We start from the raw sequence: 25,608 nt of genomic DNA, 5'->3' as shown, positions 1-25,608 counted from the left end.
TAATGTAAATTGACTGAAATATTATAACCGTTTAAAAGGTCGCAAAAATCTTGCCAAATCCACGCGGGCGGAAGCTAGCTAAAGGTATCACGATAACGATCTACGAAGGAGTTTTAAAATATATAGTAGTAATATATTTAAACAATAATAATGTATGGAAACTTTAAAACACTGGTAAATGTTGGAAAAACTTACTTGATTTAAATGTGACCTCGCTTATTAGAATCCACTCGTGATGAAACTTCAGTTTAAGCTTAATATGTTGAGCAGTACGATTTTCCAGGTCTATGTGAATGACACGGGCGTGTTCAGACACTTTGTCTTGCTTGGGTTCGTAGGAGAGATAGTCTTCCTGCCATCGCTCACCTTCCAGAGAGAAGTAGACTTCTGCCTCTTTGAAAAGCTACAAAAATATCGTTACGTAAGGGCTTTTATTGATTTTCGGCGTAATTAAATTTATCATTCTAATTCTTTGGAATAAAATTATGACCAATCAATTTACAATATTTGAAGAGATGACCCCTAGAAATGGGGTCATCTTGATATTACTCTCGTCAAATTTGCCTTTATTTATCTTATTAATAAAATTAAATTGGCTAACTGTTGTCGACAGCTACCAGGGGACATATTGAAACTAAATATAATATAGAATTTTTGCTTTAGACAGTTCAAAAATTTACCTGAACATCCTTGGTAAACATATTGTTTGTATGTATGTCTACATAATGAAAAAGTCTTGTGTCCGTAAAGTTAAACGTTATATCAACTTCATCATCCACCGACATCGTCTTGTTCCAGCCCACCCATCGGGTTCCTGTAAATATACATTTAAGTCCAGAACATCGACGACAAGGGGAGTTTTTGAAACAAATCATTTACCTCGAGTATCTAACGGGTCAGGCAGTTCAAAATCATTGGGCCCTGTGAAGGAGTCAGTGATCTGACCGAGACCGTCCACTAGATCGCTTTCGCGTACAACCCCATCATAGGATAAGTCCTCGAAGATAGCGCCGCCTGTCATCGCTTGCATGTCACAACCTTTGGGCGCAGCATACGCGACAAGAGCCTCTGAAGAAATAGGACACATTGAATCTCCCACCGATCGGTGGTTACTAATCGCATAGCAATAAAAAAACATTCGCTATAAAAGTCGCAAAGCAAAAGGTCCCGGGACACGCGAGCCACCTTTATGCTTGTTGTACCTACGTTTCCAACGACATCCATAGAGCTCTACCCGCATGCAGGCCGTCCGTGGGTGCGCCGCGTATGGAAAGAATCGAACCTTCGAAGCTATGAACGGCGCTTCCAAAGTTGTCTTTCTAGGAGTGTACGTGTTGACGTTGCCAGGTAAGAGCTGTAAGAAAACACATCCAACTCACATTACATAATAATTAAACATCATGCTCTGTGCATACTTTACGAGAGTACTTTAATGTTTAACGCTCACGTTGTAAAGTACAAGGACGTGGCATCTTAAAGGATGATGAAATAAAATATTTATAAATGTACTGAGGTAATTTGTGTGATGAAGCGGGGCTCGGGTTCGCAGTCGCATCGGGACTAATTTCGTAAGAGGATCTTTGCAAACTGAGCTCTAAACTCGTGTAACCGCACATGTGAATAGTTCAATAACTATTAGCTGTAGTGCTGAACTAAGGGTTGTTACTGTCCGGTATAATTATTAATTAAGTTTTCGGTAACTTAGAATAACTTAAGGTAGTATTTTCTGTATTGTATTTTGTATTGGGTATAATTTATTGATGAACCAGAAGGCCTCGTTAATTTCGAAGGCTTACATCGAGACACAGGTGGAGAGCGAGAAGGCCGTTTAGGGACTTAAAACTTATAGGTAATATATAATTATGCCTTAGTTTTATTATGTTGAATGTTAATTATAATTTTCGTTTAGAACTAATTTATAAAATATTTAATGTACATTTGTTTAACAACAAAGAATATGAATAACCATTACGATCTTATTTTCGTATTAAAATTTGTATAACCGCTATAATGCTAAGTAAGGTTTCGTGTAGCCGAGGGTAATTCGAATAAATGTGTGTCACAACACATCTTACGTTCCCTCTATATGCACGAGGTGAAGTGCAAATGGCAATAAAATGTAATTAAGTTCGTCGTGTTAATGCACTTGGCTTTTATAACACATAATTACTGTGTGAACATCGATTTATTACGTTCGGTACTTTAAGTATAATAATTAAGGTCAGTTCGAGTTTCTATATTAATTCTAAAACAGTGGTAATACATAAAACATCGTTGACATAAATACTTAGGTTGTATGTCAGAACTATACATTCAAAGAACAATGCAACACAGATACGGAACTAAATTCTCAATTTGTTAACGACTACTTTAACTTGATTTAAGTAATCGTTAAGAACTATTGGTGGACTTTAATTATAGACAAGGGTTTTTGGACACAATCCTTTGTGTAATATTTTATTTTTATTATTAGATATTCAAATATTACAAAGAATTCATATCGTATTCATTGAAATTGTTACCTAACTCCAAGTAAATATTTAAGGAGATAAATTCAGTGATATATCTGGATGTCCACAGCGTTGTTGGGTTTAAAGAAATTAATTTTAAAAATACAACACAGAAAAGGGACTTTTTGACGTGACAACGTCTTATAATTCGATGGAGCCGGCTGCACGCACGAAAAAACATGACGCATGCGGCGTTACCTCGCTCTGAGGCGTTCCATTTAAAATTGACATAATTGTATTTATGCGTACAAATAAATGTAACTTGATCAATTCAATTGTGATTTCCATTTACCTCTTTCTCTATATCCATACAAAATATCTATCAAACAAATAAAATTTAATTTTTTTTTTTGAAAAATGTAACCATCCCATCAATATTTTTTTATGACGTTGTCACGTTCAATTATCGTCAATAAACCGACTTTACAGACAACCGATTTTTATTTAGAATTTAACTTCACATACGCGTCATTTACATTGAATTATACCAAGCGAAGGAATGATATCTTAAAAAGACTTTGACCGACTAAAACAGTAAAGTACTTACTCCACTGCCATTAAAGTCCTTATACTTGACCCAGCGGCTGAGTGCCTCCCTCCAATATTCTACTGAATAACTTTCAACAAATTCAACGCCAATGGAGTTGGCGAATCTTCCCTGTGATTCAGTAGCTGTGATCAAGTATTCATCATGGAGGTCTATTTCAAGAAATTGACGACTCTGCGGTAGTATTAGGCCGTTGGGACACCACGCACCGCCGCGTATTTCCGTCCGGATTCTGTTAAGGAGAAATTTATTATTGACATTTATACAAAAGTTTAAGGAAAATATATAATATAATTAAGTAATCATAATATATACTTATAATTTAAATGACCCATGTTCAACAGCGAGGTGGTGCGTTTGAACACCAAATATGCATCAATGTTTTTGTATCTGCGCAATATATTTAATATAATATTATGTTTATACGGTGAAGAGAAACACCGCGTGGAAATCGGAAGGTCATAGAACAGAAAATGAATCACGTAAGTCGAAAAGGTATGATCATTTCTTGTCAATAAAAACATCGGTACTTAGTGAAGTATTTAATACGATTTTGATGGAAAATGAACTGATAACCTAACCTAACCTAAGCATTAAATTTTAGCCGCGGTGGCGTTAATACGTAAGTACCGAAACTTCAATGAAACAGAGGCAGGAATGTGTCTTTCCTAGGCTTAGAGGGATACAAGACTTCATACGGAAACTACTGGTAAATGCATTGTAGCCATCCATAAAAGAAGCTTCTTAATATTAACGAATTGTTTTCAAAAATTTTGTCCAAAATTCCCACAGTTTATCGCCGAAATTCGATAGGATATACAACAAAAACATGACTTTTTGATTACTTATAAAAACAATTTAAAACTTTACGACTTTTATATTTCAACAAACTCTTTGCGTCTTTTCAATTGTTATTCAGAACTGTGATAGCATAAAATATAACAGACAAATTATTTTTATACTAAAAGTAGGTTGCTTAAAGAATCGTGGTTGTAATAACTCTAGTGAAAATTCATTAGGAGCAAAAACAATGTTGAAAAAACGGGACAACATCAATGCAGTTTCAAGTCTTGTCCTAGTTATATTCGTTTTCTTTAGAGTTCCACTCTTGATTACAGCCGCAAAATTTCCAGTGAAATTCATTAAAAGAAAACAGCATAGGTAGATATTTTCACTTTTAAATGTCTAAAATAAATTTCAGTATACAAACTAATGAAGAAACTTATACTATTTTAGTTTCATTGCCTTTAATATAGACTAGACTAGTAGAATGTAGACTTCTAGAGAAGGTTATCAGTTATACCTGTATATTTGTGACTGTTGAACTTGGATAATATTTGAGGAATGTGTGAACTTAGTATGCAATGTTTGTTTACATCGGAACCTAAAGTCTATAAACAGATGAGCCTTTATGATGATAATAGTCCAACATAGGAAACATAATTTTCATCAAAATTGCTGCAGTAGGTGTTGGCATATGGGTTAAAAACTACACATTAATAATACCTGGGTATCGTTATCGTCCATTCTAAATTATTCGAATTGTTATGTAACAAAATCAAATAGCGTATTTTTAAATAAATATTAAAATATTTTATTCAGTACTCGCTGTAAGCCGAGTTGTTTCATTTAAAAAGAGAGTTAATTTCATATTTTTGATTATAGTTTCGTTATTAATTATTTTACATTGCAACTCCGCCGATACAAATATGGTAAATCGATGTTTCAGTATTCATTTAACTAGAAGTATATGTACGACGATGAATATCTATCAAATCATGTGTGTATATGATGTTTTAGTGCTTTAGTTAATTAAACTTAAATTACTGGAGCTTTAATTCCATTATACGTATAAAAATTAAATTTGTGGTCGGCTTTATAAAGTTATGTGTAAAGGGTATGACTTCATATCACAGATAATGAAAATTTAATTTTCCTTCAGTAAATACCTCCAACAAGTACAGAGCTTTCCCATTGTCTGGCTGAGCTTATGCGGGCTTACTAGTCGAATGTGAAATCGTTGGTTAATTGTTTAAACTAAGTAGGAGCGTTGGCGGTTCGGAGATTCACAATTATTGTAACAATAACACGTTTCGCATTGTTTTCAAACAATGTACATGTTTATCAATTCTCAAGGTGTTGTAATTCGTTAACGAGCCGAAAAGCTCTATTGTGTAAAGTTATATCAAGGATCGTTCTAACAATATTAAGTTATTAGTACGAGGAATAATATGGTATAGGGAAAGTTAAAAAGATAAGAAAATTAAATTTTGGTGGAAGATATTGTATGTATAAACTATAGTATATGCATTTGCGATTGCGATTTCTCAGTTAATTTAAAACTTTTAAATACAAGTACTTTGTCTATAATAAGTTTTATTATTATTTCTATGAATCAATTAATATATACAATATGATTTAAGCTAACTGATTCCTAATATCTAAATAAGTATTAGTTTAGTCAAAGCAAATATCTGTATGGCATATCGGATTTCTAATCATGATTAGGTTATCCTTTTATCTTTTCGTTTTGTGTTCCCCTTGGTTTCCACTTGCGAAGGGTGTCTAAATGCTCTCCAAATGAAGAACATTCGTGAACATAGAACGGGTCTTGTGCTTTTCACTAAAATAAGCCGGGTCTATAATTTATGTAAATGTACATTTTAAAATACAGAAACGCTGCAATTATATATCACATTGTCTTTAGTTTATAAGCGTTGTATCTTTTAAATAATTCAGTTTAAGAACAAGGACATAAACATATAGCCGCGCTAAAATAGCAAATGATGGAATATGTTGATACTTACGTCTAACGTCATACTAATGCCTAAAAATGAGAGAGAGAGAGCGAAATCATCAATTTTTTTTGCCCTGCTTTAGTTTTTAATTATTTGTAATCGTTAGCCAGAGACTTACAAAATCTAGTTAAGGTATCTGTCATGTTGATATGGCAGTTATTATACATATATTAAATTTCGAAACTTTAAAATTATCTACTAAATGGTATTAGACAGTAATAATAGAGCAACGCTTTAAAAAGCATTATAAAGTAAAATAAATTGTAAATAAAAAAAATCTATGGTGCTACAACCTTTTTAAGTCTGGGCCTCAGATTTCTGTATCTGTTTCATGATCATTTGTAAATCTAATTGGCAAGTAGGTGATCAGCCTCCTGTGCCTGACGCACGCCGACAACTTTTTAGGCACACCGGTTTCTTCACGATGGTTTCCTTCACCGTTCGAACAAATGTTAAAATGCGCACATAGAAAGAAAGTCCATTAGTGCACAGCCAGGGATCAAACCTACGATCTCAGGGATAAGAGTCGCACGCTAAAGCCACTAGGCTAACACTGCTCATTTAATCCAAAGTTAAAAATATTTTTGTTTAAGTTTTACGTTATACGTCATTGACGTGACACAAAACTACACAGATTAGTCGATTCGACAAGTACTTGGGATGCTTGTAAATAATATGTCTTCGTCTGTCTAATCCTAATACTGTCTTGGAGTTTTGTTTTGTTGGAGACTGTTTTTGATCGAAATATAATGTGTGTATTTTCTTAACTTGACGTTTGTTTCGATGAAACAGGGACTGAAGCGTAAAATGTATTAAATTAATTCTAATTTTTTAAAAATATTTTTTATCGTAACTAAAAAATTTTGATTAAAATCTTGTCGAATAGAGATTTAGATGTCACTACAATCTAAAACATGCAAAATATGTGGAAACTGTGAAATACCTTGAGCTGAGAGATGCACTCAGGTCGTTTAAAAAAAAGTTGTGTAGTCTAGAATCGTAGTGAGATCTAAAACTTGAGCATAATGTGGAAACTGTTATACCTTGAGCTGAGTGGAGATACACTCTGGTCGTAACTGGAGCTGGCCGATAACGACTCGTTAGAGATCTTGCCGTTCTCCATTCCAAGTGGCACCTCACAGTTCCCGGTCTCGGCTGGAAAGAAATTAAATGTTATTTTTTGTCTTTTAGGAAAAAAAATCTTGGTAATACGCTTACATCGATTATTGCTATTTGGACGTATTTTTACTAAGTTACTAGCTGACCGGGCAAACGTCGTTTTGCCATGTTTATCATTTATAATATAAAATAGGGGTTGATCGTAGAGGGGTGAAAATTAGGGGTTGTATGTATTTTTTATATGCTGTATCATACAAAATAAAAACAGAAAAAAATATCTAAAAATTAAAAAAACTATTTAGGGGTGAACTACCCTTAACATTTAGGGGGATGAAAAATAGATGTTGTCCGATTCTCAGACATACCCCATATGTACACAAAATTTCATGAGAATCGGTCGAGCCGTTTCGGAGGAGTTTAACCACAAACACCGCGACACGAGAATTTTATATATTAGAAGAAGATTATTTTTCCGACCCAAATATCGGCCAATAGAATTGCACCATTCGACGTCACGTGGTACAACCTACATGGTATTATACTGATAATTTTTTGTGAAAATTTTCTCTGGTCGTTGCTTCAAGAAAAGTATTAAGTAGTTGTTTTATTCATTATTAAATTCTTATTTGTTAACTGTACATTTCGTCTCATGGTGCAATTCTATTGGCCGACATTTGGGTCGGAAAAATAATCCCCCGAATACCACACGAGCTTCAAAATTATCGGGCATTTCCCTCAAGGTTCCCTGCAAACAAATATAGTCGTCATGACGACTTATAGTCGTCATGACGACACACCTTTTGACACCAATTGACCTAGTCCCATGCTAAGCTGGTGAAGCTTGTGTTATGGGTACTAGGCAACGGATATACATACATATTATAGATAGATAGACATATAAATACATATTTAAACACCCAAGACCTAAGCACAACACCAAATGCTCATGACATCGATGTACATCTCAGCCGGGGATCGAACCCGGGACCCATGGATTCGCAGTCAGGGGTAGCCACTAGACTAGTTATTAAAGGTTATATAAGATTTCAGGTTCATAATATCTAAGCGGTGGAGTTACGTGTTCCCTTTAATATGCAGCTAGCATAAGGGAAGTTAAAGCTAAAGTTACAGAAGGCCCGACAATGGAGAAATAATAAAAGTTATATAGCATATGGTCTACTTCAATAAATGGACTATTTGGTAAATAAATCGAATATCAATCGCGGGTATTTGCTCATTCCATCGTTAACTTTCATATTAGGGATATGAAAAAACAATCTGTAGGAATCACTACGATGACGTCATACACTGAAACGCGCTTCCGGTCGCTAGGTCAATGGTGGGACTGGTAGAGGATCCTCCCTATAGGTTTGAGGAATTTGCAAATGACTATTAGTTTTTTGAAGTTATACTTCTTATGAAAAATTTATGAGAGTGAAATTTTACGATGCGCGCGCACCGTGACACAAAATTAACAGAATGAAGTTGCCCACGGAAGATGCTACGGCATTGGACATAATTTAAAAACAACATTCGAATAATAATAGAATTTATGTTACACTTAATGTAAGAGAATAATAATAAATATATATTTATTTAATTTTTCAAATGTAAACTGAACTTTATTGACTATAATGACTCCTTTTCCAGTCTTTGATTAATTGCATGCAATCAAAAACTATTTTTAATAATGCCAAAGAAGTATAACTTCTTACGCGTACATAAGTACACGCACCCTTTTTTTTATTACCTTTTTTGTCCCAAAATTTGGTAATTCATTAGGTACTTTGTTAATTTATATAGATTTTACTTGATATATTCGCCGGCCAGTCACATTAGGCAACGATTCCACTTTGAATTTTTTCAAAAGTCCTGGCAATGGGAAGTCACATTTCATATCATGTACAGTTACATACAAGAATGATATAAATATTAAAGTAGCTCGTAGTGGTTCGTGCATGCTCCTTAATGATACCAAAACGATATACATTCTGGCACACAACCAAACGTGTAAGCACTGTGACCGTGGGCAAACGTTATTTCATGTAAACCTTAAACTTTAGACTGAGTGAAATTTATTATATACACTTTAAACAAAACCTACAAAAAACCTAGTCATTTCTATGAAATTTATTTTGTTTTTAACAAATTACGGTTCTTCTGACGAAAGTAATATTTATTTTTATTATTTTTTATGACAACAATTTAAAACACTAATAAGTTTTCTTAACAGGCTCTGCATATTACGGGTATATTTTAATAATTCTTACTCCATTTATTATTTTTATATTTATCAAAAAACAAATCAATTATTCAACAACTTTTTCATTGACTTAAATGCTATCTTATTACTTTTACCAATTTAAAAATATAAAGCATTGCTTAGCTAAGTTATCCCAGTTGGCAAAATTACTGTATTTAACTTAAAAAAGTTAAAAGATTAATTAATACAGTCTCAAGTATCAATCGTCACGAGTGTGGTATAATTTTCTGCAAGGACTTGCGTAGCTTAGAACATTACAAAATAATCACCTGACGGTACCGATCCCGCCGTTCATTTATCTTCCTAATGAATTGTTTTTCTCCATAACCGCGTAGTTTGTTCATGTAATATATCATGTCTCGTTCGGATTAAGCGCATCACTCACAATATGTATGACTAAGACTGCTGACAAAAACAAAACCTATGATAAATGCGTATGTTACGACCTAGAGATTACGCTTTTTGTAGCGTTTTTATATTTAAATTATATTTTCAAAATATCCTAATGGGAGTAGCGTAGGAGAGCATTAAAAATGCAAATTGAACTAAAAGTGTTTCTAGATAAAAGTTTTTTGGGTTGAACTCAACTGTTACATAATGAGATACTACGTAATATGTAATCAAGATTATTTTTATTTTAAAATATAAAAATACATGATTGCTATTATTACAGATGCTAGTCTCCACTATTTTGTGGGTGACTGGATAGAAGAGGACGAAATTCCGTGGTAAATATTTATCTGTATTAAAAAATCATTTATACAGGCAATTAAAAACACTTATTTTACATACATAAAGCTAATTATTTATCGAGAAAGACATCTCGCCACGATTGAATAAACACGGTTAAGACGCGTTACAGTTAGTCTAACATAACCCATAACCAAAACTATTAATGTTTTTTACATAATGTAATAGTTACTTTCTTTTAATAACTAAAAAAAAATTATAGAATAATATTTACGGTGAAATATGGCTTCAATTAAAGAGAAATTCCGAACAAACATTATTAAATGTATAATATTATCTCGAGAAATCTCGAACAAAGGGCATTAAAGAAAAGTAAATATGGTATGTTTAAAGTACACCGCAAAGCGAATTCACATTTTTCCTTTTGCCTTCCGCCGCCAACGTGTATTGTGTTTTCATTTCATTAAATAGCGGAAAAATAAATAAAATTTGGACGTTTGCCCTCCAGGTTTCTACGGCATATATAAATAAAGAAGAATTCTAAATCGTAAAAAGTTGAGGTTCATCCGACCGCCTGTTATTTGCCTGTACCGATCGTTTGCGGACAGGAAGCCAGACTTCGAGTAAATATTTTGTCATGGATTTTTGAGTGTGCGTTTTATAGGTGTTATTTTTCATTGGACACCTGGCATACGAGAGGGTAATCGGATAGAAGGGAAAATAGATACACATTTACCGATTTTTCGAATGTTAAAATTTTTATTTGGAATACAACATAGGTTTTGCAATCAAAATAAAGTTATACCAATTGAAAGTAATATGTTTTTGAATGTTGAATGCAGCGAAGCAAGTAGAAACCTCAGTGGAGCGGTCGCTACACAATTATTTCGTGTGATTTTATATTTTTATGCAAGCTTTTAATTTCTTTTATTTTACCTTTAGCTTGACGGTTAAATGCACACAATATATTAGTATAAAGACAATACATTCCATCCCAATACCTTTAGATATAGTTAAACTGTAGTAATCTTAGAATGCAATTGAATTCCCATACCTATGTGATCAGGTGTCTTGATGATTAACTGTGATTGATAGACTTAATATGTGTATCTAAATTGGCAAACTATGTTAATTACTAATGATCTAGATCTAAATATACTCCAAGCACGTACGTATGAAATATATTCGTAAATACCAGTCAATAGCATAAAATTAAAATACTTAACAGGCTTTTAAATGTTACTTCAATAATAAAATAATTAAAAACGAGACGATATATAAAGGATGAGATTCCAATTGCAGTGCTCTGATAGTGTTTGCCAGATAAACTAAATGAAAATATAAAAAAACATATATTAATACATTAATATTAAGACCGAAGAGTGTGTCACGCGTCTACTACCCTAGGAGTATATCCATAAATAATATATAAGCTGGCTAATTATTTGCGGAACTTCCTGTCATTATAATAATATTTCTGACAACTGGCAATAATTTTAACTAAGTCCCAGAGTAAAAAGTTAATTTTACGTCGACCACCGTATATACTCGTATAGTAGAAACAGTCAACAATATCTCGTAAAACCTCAAAATTCCCTTGATTAGACTACTTAATATTTAATTCGGGTGCGCCACCCTAGTCTAATTTAAAATTCTTACTAAACTTAATATTTGAATAGGGCAAGTCGTCTGAATTTTGGGATGTAATGTAGATTTGCTATTGTGTTTTCAATTGCGCGCTGGGTTAGGCAAATATATTATTACGGTTTTTTACTAGGAAGAAAGCTAGCGTTGGAATGTGTTGTATTATGAGTGGATCGTGTCGTTATATTTTTTGGATTTGGGAGTTGCACGTTCAATGCTACATTAATTATACGCAGTGAAATCATGTCTCCTTCTGTAAGATTTTATGATGCAAATATAACGCGAATAAATAAGTGCCTTGCAACTAAATAATATGTTTCTGATCTAATTTTTTCACTAAAAATGATACGGCTAGGAATCTGTGTAATACTGCATTTATAAAGGCTTTTGTGTAGATAAAAATGCTATTGTTGAATGCACACAATAAAGCTTAGAGCCCTATAATTGCAACTGCGGTATGAAAGACAATGGGTTCATCACAGATCCTTGAGGAGATGTTTCTTTTATTTTCCGCTTTATTACTACGGAATAAAGAACTTTTATGAAGAAAAAGAAGGGTCTTCCGTTTGGTTACACTTGCTCGCATTCCGTCTTTGTGAATCAATTTATATTAATAAAATATGTTTAGCGTTTACCGTCAATATTTTTTACCAATTTAAAATCCGGTAAAATCATTACAAAGAACTATTTATTTATGTACTTATTTCCTTAAATAGACAATTTTCCTTACGATCTTTATCATATGATATATACATACTCTTTATATACAATTTTAATATATTTGAGCGTAATTTATCCTGAGATATGGCATATTTAACTTAACTTTATTTTTACACAGATACTCGATGTTTTTGAAATACAAATCAAATATGTTGCTCAGAAATAACATAAAAACAGTTCCAGCATCGTAACTCCAAGTTTTTTGGTAACGTAAATATTGTATCGACACAAAATCACTACGCAGAGAGCGAACAGCCCATAAATCAGCAGTTGTAGTTCGACGCAATCACTTAAACAGCTTGCGAGGTGAATACAATTCGTTGTTAATTGGGAAAACACTCATGATGTGACTACTGTTCGTGTAATTCTAAGTTACTTTCTACTTACTTATTTGTCTCTTATATACATTGAAAATGAATCAAAACAATTATTGATAAAAACTTTTAAGCCTTACATATACGACTTTTAGCTTAGTTAAAGTTATTACCCATGCTTTGGATATATAGAATACTAGCTGATCCGGCAAACGTCGTTTTGCCATGTATATTATTTATAATGAAAAATAGGGGTTGATCGTAGAGGGGTGAAAAATTAGGGGTTGTATGTATTTTTTAATGCTGTATGATAAAAAAATAAAGAATTAAATTTTTATCTAAAATAAAATAAAAAAATAGGGGTGGACTACCCTTAATATTAAGGGGGATGAAAAATATATGTTGTCCGATTCTCAGACTTACCCAATATGCACACAAAATTTCATGAGAATCGGTTGAGCCGTTTCGGAGGAGTTAAACCACAAACACCGCGACACGAGAATTTTATATATTAGATATTGAACATATAGAAAACGTTAAATCTTATTCAACTTTTGTTAATAACACCTATAAGTTATATACAAAAAACATATTCCAGTTACGCTGCGTTTCCGATTTCCTGTATAGTCATCTAGCTAAACGAGAAAAGCATTAGACGGAAAACCAACTTAAAATCTGCGATTACAATTACACACTAACATAGTATCCTGCTGTAAAGGTTTCAATGCCCAAAGAGATATAAGACTTTAAGCTACTATGATATCCAATTAGAGCTATGAATGAAAAATCAAGTGATACGGGTATCTGAAGTCTCATGTGTACAGATCTAATCTATCGAAAAATATTCTGTATAAATGAAAATAGTAAAGAACTTTAATTATTAAAATAAGTTTAATTTTATTCTATTAGAATCAACTAATTCTTGAAACCGAAATGTGTATGTTTTCATACATTTATTGGTGTCAACATTTTCCTAAGAACTGTGTCATTACTAGCGAACGGGTTTTATTATTTTGTTATATGTTTTCATACAATTGTAGGTGTCAACATTTTCCTAGGAACTGTGCCATTACTAGCGTACGGGTTTTATTATTTTGTTATATGTTTTCATACAATTGTAGGTGTCAACATTTTCCTAGGAACTGTGCCATTACTAGCGAACGGGTTTTATTATTTTGTTATATGTTTTCATACAATTGTAGGTGTCAACATTTTCCTAGGAACTGTGCCATTACTAGCGAACGGGTTTTATTATTTTGTTATATGTTTTCATACAATTGTAGGTGTCAACATTTTCCTAGGAACTGTGCCATTACTAGCGAACGGGTTTTATTATTTTGTTATATGTTTTCATACAATTGTAGGTGTCAACATTTTCCTAGGAACTGTGCCATTACTAGCGTACGGGTTTTATTATTTTGTTATATGCATGGTTCTACGCTTCCTACTTTGATGCGCTCCTTGAAAAGGTTCATGCACGGATTAATTTATGTGTGAAGAAGATATAAATAGATATTTTTACTTCCGTATCGCATAAAAGCTTAACTGAAGTATGAGAATGTTGTTATATATTTTATGCAAAATACTACATTAGCGCTTGGGATTGTTAAGTTTTTTTATATAAATTTAATTAAACAGCCAACTTTAGGTCATAATTATGGTTATTATTATCTACGTTTTGTATATTGGAGTTTCTATGTTCTATGGCCGATAAAACAAATTACTGTTGCCTTTCTGAATTATATAATCTCAATAGAGATACTCCACCAGGACCCAAACATAACATTTTTATATACAAAATTAAATTCAAATCTTTTCTTCATTACTTCGTAAATTCATCTTGTTATTACCTATATTCTAGGATCCTCATAAAAATTCGATTACCTAAATTAAAGTTATTCCATACAGGCGCGTCTTTGAGTACTTTTTTATTCACCTCAGCGTATAGCTTGCTCGTAAAAATACGATTACCTACTCATAAAAAGAAAATATTTTTACTATAAGTATTAAAGTTCAGTTTTTAGAAGCTTTAATATAAAGGTTTCGCTTCGTACTTGATTAAATTAAGTACTTCCAGAATGAAGTTCTTGGCTGTTAATGAAGAGTTTGATCTTGTTAAAAACCAGGTTTTCTAATATCGTATTTATGAATAAATAAAAATAGACTGAACATTTCAAGTGATCACCAGAAAAGTGTATGCCATATACCTTTATGATGATTCTCATTCGTTTCCATTTTAACAATAAAATAATGAAATATTTGTATTTTTGTAAGCAATAAACTCGAAAAATTTCAGAAATCTTTTTACCATTAGAATGCTCCATAATATAACCGATCGGAACAGGCTACTAGTATGTATAATTATCTATTACTAGCGGATCCGACAGACGCTGTACTTAATGATATTTCAAGCGATTAAGATATTAAACAACGTATGAACGCCAGCGTCATCTGCCGAGCTGATTTAAATCTAAACTATTCCAGGGCTCCACCCAAACGCATACAAAAAAAAAGCATTCAAATCGGTCCAGCCGTTTAAGGGGTAGAAGATAAGAGGAGTTCAGTGGCATGCACACGTAATATAATATATATATGTAAGCTATCCTATCTTTTAAGTTAGAACAAACTGCACACGTGTGCAAATTTGTTTGTAATCGGTTAAGTAGTTTAGGAGTCCATAGCGGACAAACCACGTGACGCGTAATTTATATATTGAGATTACTGTTTTAAACGATTCTGCTTTTACGAAGAACAACGTATAAGAACCTAAAGTAAATTCGGAGGGATTTTGAACTAATAAAACGATGAATCGTGCAACCATTGTATTTTTATATAAAATAATTAATGTAGGAACAACGACCATAGTTTGCACTTTACACGGTGAAATAAAAAATACAACATAGGTGTGTTAGAGTGAGTTGGAATATCTCTGCTTTGCGAGTACAATTTGTCACTGTCTCCGCCAATTTCCCCTTGTAACTAGTTTTTTCTTTCGTCGCGTAAATTTAATTTCAGTTCTTTGTTAAACCAGTTCGAAGCGGTTGTAGGTGACTGAAGTATACTAACATTTTTTAACACGCGTGTGTAACTTTCAAGAATAGTAGTGTTGTAATAACATTATACTCGCTTTGAGTTTGTAATATATAATCCTTATAGGTAAAACTTCTGTTCCCTTTGGAGTAGGTAGAGACTCTTGGACCGTGCCGTTAGTGTACAGGCGCTAATTAAAGATTTAAGTTGGCGACTGGTAGATAGTACCGGTGACTCCAGAGCTGGTGCTTTCGTCGCTCAAAGAAGAAGTATCGCAATACAGCGAGGAAATGCTGCCAGCATTATAGCTACATTACCGCGGGGACCAAACTTTTAAAACTTGTTTAAGTTTTCTATTTTTTTTTTTTTATTATATATATGTTCTGTGTAGGTTAAAAATATTGTAAATACTTTATTTGTGTGTTGGAAATAAATATATGTATTGTCATTTGAACTTTAAATAAAATATAAATAACATTTTTAAACAATATTATCATAAAGTATGTGTAAAAATACTTGCTTACATTAAACAATTATATTTATGTAACAAAAATCGTGTTAACATAATGTTTTTATACCGACTACCTAAATCAATTCAATCAAATGAAACACGCGTTACCATTTTCCAGTAATACTCTTACAATAGGACTTAATAGAACGGTCAAAACTTGTCCAAATAGAGGAGCAATTTGTCTACCAAATTACAATCACGAAGAGAAATATTTTTATTACTTAGAAAGCTTTGCCAAATGTAAGCGACATCCGAACGGTTCTTAAGAAAAACATTCATCGTGGTTAGGCACTAGCTTCGACAAAATGGCATAGCGCCAAACGATCCAGAGAACAATATATAGAATTTCTGCTTTAAACTTTTAGTTGGTTAGCAAGAAAAACTTTTCTATGCATCAATTTTTCAAAACAGTTCAATATACTCGTATTCAACTAGCACGTAACGCATTATTTTCCGACGCTGCTTTGCTTTGGAAAAGAGTTTTGTCTCAATAGTTATAATACCACTATCTATTTTCTATTCATAGTATCCAGTAAAAGCTACCAATCAATTTATCCTAAACATAAGTATCGTACTGGAAAGGAATTAACAGTGACCAAACTTTTTAAATTTTTATTATAATATTTTAAGGTTATAATTCTCATTAAATTATTATTCTACTTTGACTGGAATGTTTATGAAGACTTTTTACTATAATTAATTAGGTTAATTAATTAAGACATAATTAGCTAGTCTCAGCTATTAAGTACGGAAAGTTAGTATTGGAAAGATTTAAAGTATCAATAAAATATAGTTAACATAATATTATAATTAATATTAGGTATTATAAAACGTGTGCCTGAAGCGTAGTTGCTATAGTGATTATTAAAAGCTACTGTAATAGTTCTATATAACCCTGTGAAACCTTTAATGGGTCCTGGTATCCGTTTAGTTGTCTTCAATTATTTTTCATAAACAGAGGTGTTCATCAGTTTTACATTCAGAGTCAGCCGTGTGTCAAAATCGTATTGGAACTCAGCAAAAGCGTCAAAGTTTCCCTGTTTACGCATAAATAGGAAAATGTCTAGGTGCATAAGTCGGGTTTTGAGAACAACCACAGTTAAGAGATGTCTTTCTTAGTAGCTTACCGTTTTTTAACGCTTTATTAAACACAGAGGATGGTCTTGCTTAATATGAGTGTTAAACTTTGTAATATGTACACATAAGTTAGCCAGTGACATTAGATGCGCAGAAGCCCTCACATAACTGGTCTTGTCTGAGACAAATACTTACAATTACTTCCTCATTCAATATTCATAAAAGAGATAAATTGGCCCAATTGTTTTGAAACGCTACATAACTCATCGCGTTGTGATTTTTGTTCTAAGAGCCTTTCGGATATTAATATCAGTTTGAAATTTATTTAATCAATGCTTTATAGCGAGGGTGGAATTTCAAGTAGCATCATTATCAACGGTGTCACGTACACGCTGTTTTGGAGTGGTCATAAAATTTTTCTCCTTTAAATGTAATACATTTTTATACCAGTTACATTTTACATAAGTTTACTTTTATTTTTGGGTTATTCATAACAATTGTTTCTATGCCTCTGTTTGCGATTCTGTGGTAGTTAATGTTTGTATTTATTTCAAAACGTTTTATATATGTGTAAGAGTTTAGTTAGTTAATTAAAACTAGTAGATATCTGCTAGGTGAATATGAATTAGGTGAATCTCAACCCTACGGGTATGCCATCAAATTTTTTAACCCAATTAATTTTTCTTTCTATATCCGAATTAACACTTGCTTGAATGTGGAAACCAAACATCGCAGGCGAAACGGCCTGATGCGCAAATATGTCAGGGGATTATCAATTTGTCTATAAAATGCAAATCATGTAAGAAAGTAAAGTAAAGTCTATATGCTACCTGAAGCTAGGACCCATATAAACACTCTATATGGCTTATGTACCTATCTATTATTATTCTACTTTAGCTAACTAGATAAAGCTAAATTGAAGTGTACTCTTAACCTGCTTTAATGACGTATTTTAGACTACAGTATTCTTTATATTATCATCATTAAGAAGATGGCGATGTATGATCGTGTCTCGGATGAGACACGACGATGACGTAAAGTCGACTCTGCGCTTGATCTCGTGATACAGTGTGAGAGTTGTGTAGTAGGACTGGCGTCTCTGTAATAACCATTCTCAATAATAGCCGCAGTGGCCGAATCAGCCCGGAGAACTGTTTTATTCATCAAGCAATAAGCATGTTGGTCAGTCATCTGTGACATTTACCGTTAGTTGTACTAAGACACTGTTCAACTTGTGCAAATAACTAGTTTATTTTTTGACGTGACAACGTCTTATAATTCGATGGAGCCGGCTGCACGCACGAAAAAACATGACGCATGCGGCGTTACCTCGCTCTGAGGCATTCCATTTAAGGCTTGAAGTGCAAGCGAGAGCGCGGAACTAGCGACAAAGAGGCACAATCGGCCACCGCGTTCGGCAGCGTTCGTTCGTTAAAAAATTGACATCATTTATGCGTACAAATAAAAGAAACTTGATCAATTCAATTGTGATTTCCATTTACCTCCTTCTCTATATCCATACAAATATGTATCAAACAAATAAAATTAAAATTTTCTTTTGAAAAATGCAACCATTCCATCAGTATTTTCTTACTCGTATGACGTTGTCACGTTCAACTATTGTCAGTAAACCAACTTTACAGACAACCGATTTATAATTCACATTTGACTCGTGTGATGTGAAGTGATGAGATTAAGTCAAAATACATAATATCGTTGTCCAGTACGAAACACCAAGGACCACATTTTTAATTAAAGTTTTAATAACTTCGCTGAGCTTTCATCGGTGCTGTTTGTTTAATAATACTACGCGTCTAATGAATTTTAATTTATTTGTGCAAACATCTCGCTATTTTAAATTTAGTTTATTTTTACTATTAATTTTAGAATCGTTTATGATTCATTTGTTTAAGCGCTATAGTCGATAGCTGTATGAAGTTCGAGTTTGGTGAATAGAATTTAATTTTATTTAAGCGTTTTGATAATAAACAACCGTACCCGTGAAATATATGTCAAAGATTTTATCAAAATATCACTTTTCAGCATAAGTTTTTACTTTAAGGTTGAAGATATAAATCAAAACTTACACTAGCCTTTGGAGTTTGTTTATCAGATTATAATTGGCTTTCAGATATATTTTGCACTATATCAATGAAAAATACAATTAACAATGTAGGTCGATCTATTCGAATATTATAGAGGAAATATTTTTGTAACGAATAAATTTAAAAAGTACTCTGCCCGATTAAAAAAATCAGTTCAATGTTACAATCCTATCTACATTATCCCTGAGTTACATAGCATAAGTGCGAAGCCGGGGCAGGCCCTTTCTAAATACTAGTTCCTTTGTATTATATAGTTAGTATATACATATTTTAAAGTGCAAGACTTATTAGATCTAAAAGGAAGTGTAAAAACGGAGCGACTGAAATAAAACAATTTATAACTGAAAGTCTGAAAGCGTAATTTTATTAAGAACACTTAAAAAGAAGATAAAAGTGTAAAGTAGGAATAAAATCGCTTTTTACGTCGAAGCGTCAATGTAATAAACCTAATATTGGTCCAATACGCGTTCAAGAGGTGTGAAATGACGACCAGCCCCCACCTCCTTGGTCGTATTTTCACCAGTTAATCCAGACCTCTCTAACGTAGCTCCCTTGTTATTGGAAAGCTGTTGGTGATGTTTGATTCAAAGGATCTTCGTTAAACAGTTCTTTACAACCCTTGGAAGTGTGTAATTAGAGAGTTGATAACGTTTAGCAAGGTATTTTAGTTAAAAGTATCAGATTATAAAAGTGTATTCGAAGTTCCAAATTTAAATTCGAAGCTCATCAGTTGGGGATATTTAAAAGATGCCTTTGTATAATAATTGTAATGTTATGATAATATTTTTAGTGCATTATTTGTGTAAACTTCTTCAAACATATCCAGTCGTCCTAGTAACTAACTCAGCGAATTCTTCTGATGTTCCCATACAAATTACGTCCGTAGCTTTGGAAACAAACAATTTAAATAGCTTCACGTCCTCAAGCATTCCTTTAGAAACCTTTGTATATTTGTGTTCTGAAGTAAGAAGTATCAGTATCAGCTTATCTTATATTATAGTTAACATCCGAATTTATTTTGTGCTTCATATAATATCTAATCTAATATATAAAATTCTCGTGTCACAATGTTCGTTCCCATTCTCCGCCGAAACGGCTCGACCGATTCTTATCAAATTTTTTAAGCATATTCAGTAAGTCTGAGAATCAGCTACTATCTATCTTTAAACCTCCTAAATGTGGTGGTCCACCCCTAAATTTAATTTTATAGATAAATTTTTTGTTTTTATTTTTTTATGATACAGCATACAAAAAAACATACAACCCTTAATTTTCACCACTCTACGATAAACCCCTATTTTTTATTTGTTGATTCAAATCTTATGACCTGAACTCTGAGGAAAATTCACAGAAAAACATGTTTTGCATGTTGGAAACGAATAACCTCAAAACTATTACTGGACCGATTTAACCTTCTTTCGCTATTACGCTTGAGTAACATGATATATTAATTAATTAAATATTTAAAAATCCAGCATCTTGTTCTTTTTAATATTATATACAAAATTTCATATGCCTGTTCTTTAGTGAAGGAAAGTAACCTTAATTGCCACTCGAACCACGGCGGTAAAAATACCCTAAGGACAGCACACCGCGTAGAAAGCCAATAGATGTAGCGATCACACTTTGAGGTATTTGGCAAAGCATGGTTGATGAGGCGCGGCTGAGAATTACCTTTTTTCGTTATATAGAGTCTTTACACATTTGCCTTTTGCGATCTAATAGGTAATATTTTCCTTGGTCTACTCGAGTACAACACATTTAAATAAGACTTATTTAACGTTTTTAAACGCAATTTATTATATAATTTAGATAATGTAATTCGATGACGTTTCGAGCTCTTAAGTCTCACATTGACTACGATTTCTGAAAAGCTGTTAATTCGGCAAAGTACGAAATTATTGTGTATTATCAGTTTATGTTACAGAGCGGAACAAAAGTGTTGAACCTGAAATTGTTCTTGCAAAAATACGGCTTAAAATTAATCGTTTTTCAGATGACACCTGTCGGCTCTAATTGCTTAATGAGCTGGACACGTACTGGATAACGAGTATAATTATAATGATTTATGTTTTAGCCCTTGACCACAAGGTATTTAAGTGTCAGTGGATGTTTATATTGTGGCTTTTTGATCCTATATAAATGTGCGAATTTTTGTTTAAAGAAAATTGAATTATCGCAAATAGTGTATGGCTAAAATACTGTTTACTAAGGAGAAAAAATCCTTTTGTATCTACAACCCGAAATAATAATATACCGGGGTTCGAAGCCTGGGTTCAGTTAATTGCCATTGATTCACTGAGGTAATTTCTTCTAAATTGATTTAATTACTAACAATATATTATTTAGGAATCAGTTAATACCATCATTAGCTATATAAGGGAAGGGATAACTATTGCTAAACTAAATAAAAAAGACACAAAGTTGCATCTTTCCCATGCTGCTTATTACATTACTATATAATATTATACACAAGTTTATAATGTAATTTAAGGGGGAACGCTGCCAGTATTTTAATAATATATTTTAGTTATTATATGTTAAGGTTATTTATTTATTTATTAACCATCCAATTTCATTTAATTCAGTTTCTTAGCATAAGGTTAATCGAGTAATATTACCTATATTTTTATGTTTAACATGAATAAATTGATTTTGAAGTTTATACGTATTGAATCACCTTGACGTATTTCGCTTTGATATCTGAATAGTTAACGAAACAATCAGATCCTATCGATAACCAATAATAACTTACGAACTATCTTCTAAATACAGTACGAATAAACGTTCCCACAAATGAGCAGGTACCTTTAACTTTATGTTGCTAACTAAAGCGGAATGCAACTTGGAGCAACTTCAACCAAGAAGCATCACCGAGTATATTGTGTTTGACCATTTGGAAAAATACTGTTAGATGTAGTTTACAGTTTTGCGGAATGATTTGCGTTTATTTATATCATGCATAGACTACTTATAGACCAGTGCCGATAATTTTTGAACCCTAAAAAAATTACAGTAGGATGAAACCCATTAGAAAAGCAGGGGAATATGATCAAAATGAAAGGAAAAATAAATTACGGTCGATCTGAGGTCGGGAAGGGATAGGGGGGGGGGGGAGTTTTAAGGTAAAAAACGGTTTATCTCGATTTCCGGCAAAACTAAAAGTCCTATCGAAGAAAATTAAATGGCAAAGTTGTAGGTAATAAAAAGATCTAAAACTTTTGTATTCACACATTTTTCACATAACCTCAAAATTTATGTGAAAAATTCAAAAAACCAAGTTTTTGGTTTTTAATTTTTATCTTTTACAAAAATATTTTTTTTTTAACGAAATTTGGTGAAAACTTACCTTTCTATGTCCCAAATACGCTGTAATTTATTTGATTAAAAATATTTATTTGTTCACCTTATTTTGAATTAATATCGAAAAAACACCCTAATTTTCAATCGAAAATTCTGACGTCAAAATTTCAGCTTTTTTCAAAAAGTTGGTGTGCTTTCAGTTCGTTGAAATCTCTACTTTCTTATGGTAAAAAAATATTTATATATTACCATAGTAAATCTTCTCAGAAAACGCAAAAAATCGTATGCAGTAACGCCCAGACACGTCATCCCCTTCCCTACTTCTCTATGAATCTTCTTTAAACTATAATCAGATGCCTATTTATTACTATTTTAAGATAACTTATATATACCTGAGTGACCTAAAAAAAAAATTTAGCCTTTAGATGGGCTAAAATTTTCGTATTTCATAGAGAAGTAAGGAAGGGGATGACAGGTCTGGGCGTTACTGCATACGATTTTTTGCGTTTTCTGAGAAGATTTACTATGGTAAAATATAAATATTTTTTTACCATAGGAAAGTAGAGATTTCAACGAACTGAAAGCACACCAACTTTTTGAAAAAAGCTGAAATTTTGACGTCAGAATTTTCGATTGAAAATTAGGGTGTTTTTTCGATATTAATTCAAAATAAGGTGAACAAATAAATATTTTTAATCAAATAAATTACAGTGTATTTGGGACATAGAAAGGTAAGTTTTCACCAAACTTCGTTAAAAAAAAAATATTTTTGTTAAAGATAAAAATAAAAAACCAAAAACTTGGTTTTTTGAATTTTTCACATAAATTTTGAGGTTATGTGAAAAATGTGTGAATACAAAAGTTTTAGATCTTTTTATTACCTCCAACTTTGCTATTTAACTTTCTTCGATAGGACTTGTAGTTTTGCCGGAAATCGAGATAAACCGTTTTTTACCCTTAAAACTCCCCCCCTACCCCTTCCCGACCTCAGATCGACCGTAATTTATTTTTCCTTTCATTTTGATCATATTCCCCTGCTTTTCTAATGGGTTTCATCCTACTGTAATTTTTTTCACTTTTTATTTATTTTAAAGGCTATCTGCACTGGTCTATTATTTAAGGTTGACTTATTAAATTGTAACAAGTTTTATAATGTATCTTGCTATTTAAAAAAGAGTCTCTATTATATTTTTACGCTATTGTTTCTGTTCATAATACTATGAAAACAGAAGGTAATAAAATTAACTAATTTAGCAGGCTTTTAGATTATTAACAATTTTGTTTCATTAGTGTAATGATGTGTTCTAATGAATTGGTATTTACGTATTATGCATGTTACGAAATATATTAAAACAATAAAAGATTAATTCGAAATATATTTTGTAATTCTAAATGCGTTATAACTATGAGTCTCTATACAGTAATCCTGTATGTACCTACCACTATTAATTTATCATGTTCCGAGATATTATTTATACTAGTAACTATAAATTCAATAAAAATCCTTTTCAGTGATCACATAATTATGTACGATTTTGCATTGGTATAAATCATATTTTGAACTTTGGTAGGTGCGAAATAACACAGAATTATAACTTAAATTTAACTTACTGTGATCAAAGAGCCGTGGATCTATAGTGGTAGTTGGAATTGTGGTATGCTCATCTTCTTCATCCGGTTCAACAGTGGTTGTGGTGGTAGTGCGTTTCTTCTTTCGTCCCTGGCGGCGAGGGGGCGCCGTGGCCCGGACCGGACGCTCGGGTCTTTCTGGTTTCCGGGACACCATGCTGGTCCCGCCTGGGCCGGGGTCGGCGAGCACCAGCGCCACCAGTGACACAGCCAGGAGCCGTATCACTAGTGGCGCTATTCGCCACATTTTGTCTGTAAAGGAAATGTTTAAATTATTTACTTGTCAAGGAAACGTCTGAACTCAAGTAGTCTTTTTAAAGAAGTTCTGTAATGTTGAAGTTCACGAAAAGTAGTAGTTTAACTAGACTAATTAATCTACTACTTTATCATAATTTTTGGAATTTTAAGAAGCTTAAAGCATGAGTGTCTTTCAGTGAGTTTTAGGCTCTTTCGGGCTTGCGTTCTAACTTAACGCTACATAAATAATACCAGTTTGTATTTTCTAATATACAACTGTAAGCAAAAGACTAAATTTCAGTGTAGTTGGGCCACTTTATGGCATATAGTGTTATGTTCAAAGCGCGTAATATAAACTCGAGTATTCTAACATGTCAAAGGAGTGACTTGCATTTAAATTAGGCATCTGAAAAGGTCTAATTTTATACCACTTGAAATATATTAATATTCTTGTGATACACCATTCCATCTAATAAAATAGATTTTGTAAAACCTTATGAGAATTTTTTTATTAAATTATTTTAATATAAGTTAATTTCAACCTTAATATTTATTTTTATTACTAGGTTTGTCCGGAAGAGATCGCTTGTTTCTTATACGACCACCAACATCCTTAATAATTAATGTTACTTATTTTTATATGTGATTTTTATTTTTTTATATTTTTTTATTGGACAATTCACACCAATTGACCTAGTCCCATGCTAAGCTGGTAAAGCTTGTGTTATGGGTACCAGGCAACAGATATACATAGGTACATATTATAGATAGATAGACATATAAATACATATTTAAACACCCAAGACCTAAGCACAACACCAAATGCAATCACATCGATGTTTGTCTCAGCCGGGGATCGAACCCGGGACCCATGGATTCACAGTCAGGGGTACTAACCACTAGACCAATGAGGCGTCAAATGGTGATGTCTCGAATATATCGTACGTAATCAAAAGAAAAGGGTGCGTGTACTTATGTACGCGCGTAAGAAGTTTTCATAACGCGCCTAAAGAAGTATAACTTCAAAAATAATGAGTGTCAAAATTGAGGATGAATTGCAAATAGCTATTAAAAGATTCAGTGGCATAATGTATCGCGTATAAACAGAAGT

General features: G+C 32.6%; 1 protein-coding gene across 2 annotated transcripts in view; it reads right to left on the bottom strand.

The window, feature by feature from the left end:
- The window catches only part of LOC125062589 (epithelial discoidin domain-containing receptor 1-like), a 139,167-nt gene that overhangs the window by 54,084 nt on the left and 59,475 nt on the right, over positions 1 to 25,608 (bottom strand). For both annotated transcript variants that reach the window (XM_047668598.1, XM_047668599.1), the window contains exons 2-8: positions 24,243 to 24,512; positions 6,899 to 7,010; positions 3,058 to 3,289; positions 1,207 to 1,354; positions 880 to 1,068; positions 681 to 814; positions 196 to 403 (exon numbers count right to left, since the gene is read on the bottom strand). In XM_047668598.1, the coding sequence (XP_047524554.1) occupies positions 196 to 403; positions 681 to 814; positions 880 to 1,068; positions 1,207 to 1,354; positions 3,058 to 3,289; positions 6,899 to 7,010; positions 24,243 to 24,507 (1,288 nt within the window). In that variant the 5' untranslated portion in view covers positions 24,508 to 24,512. The remainder of the gene's footprint in view (positions 1 to 195; positions 404 to 680; positions 815 to 879; positions 1,069 to 1,206; positions 1,355 to 3,057; positions 3,290 to 6,898; positions 7,011 to 24,242; positions 24,513 to 25,608) is intronic.

This window comes from Pieris napi, chromosome Z (assembly GCF_905475465.1).
Source record: "Pieris napi chromosome Z, ilPieNapi1.2, whole genome shotgun sequence".
Taxonomy (NCBI): domain Eukaryota; kingdom Metazoa; phylum Arthropoda; class Insecta; order Lepidoptera; family Pieridae; genus Pieris; species Pieris napi.
This window is presented reverse-complemented; position numbering and strand designations above follow the sequence as displayed.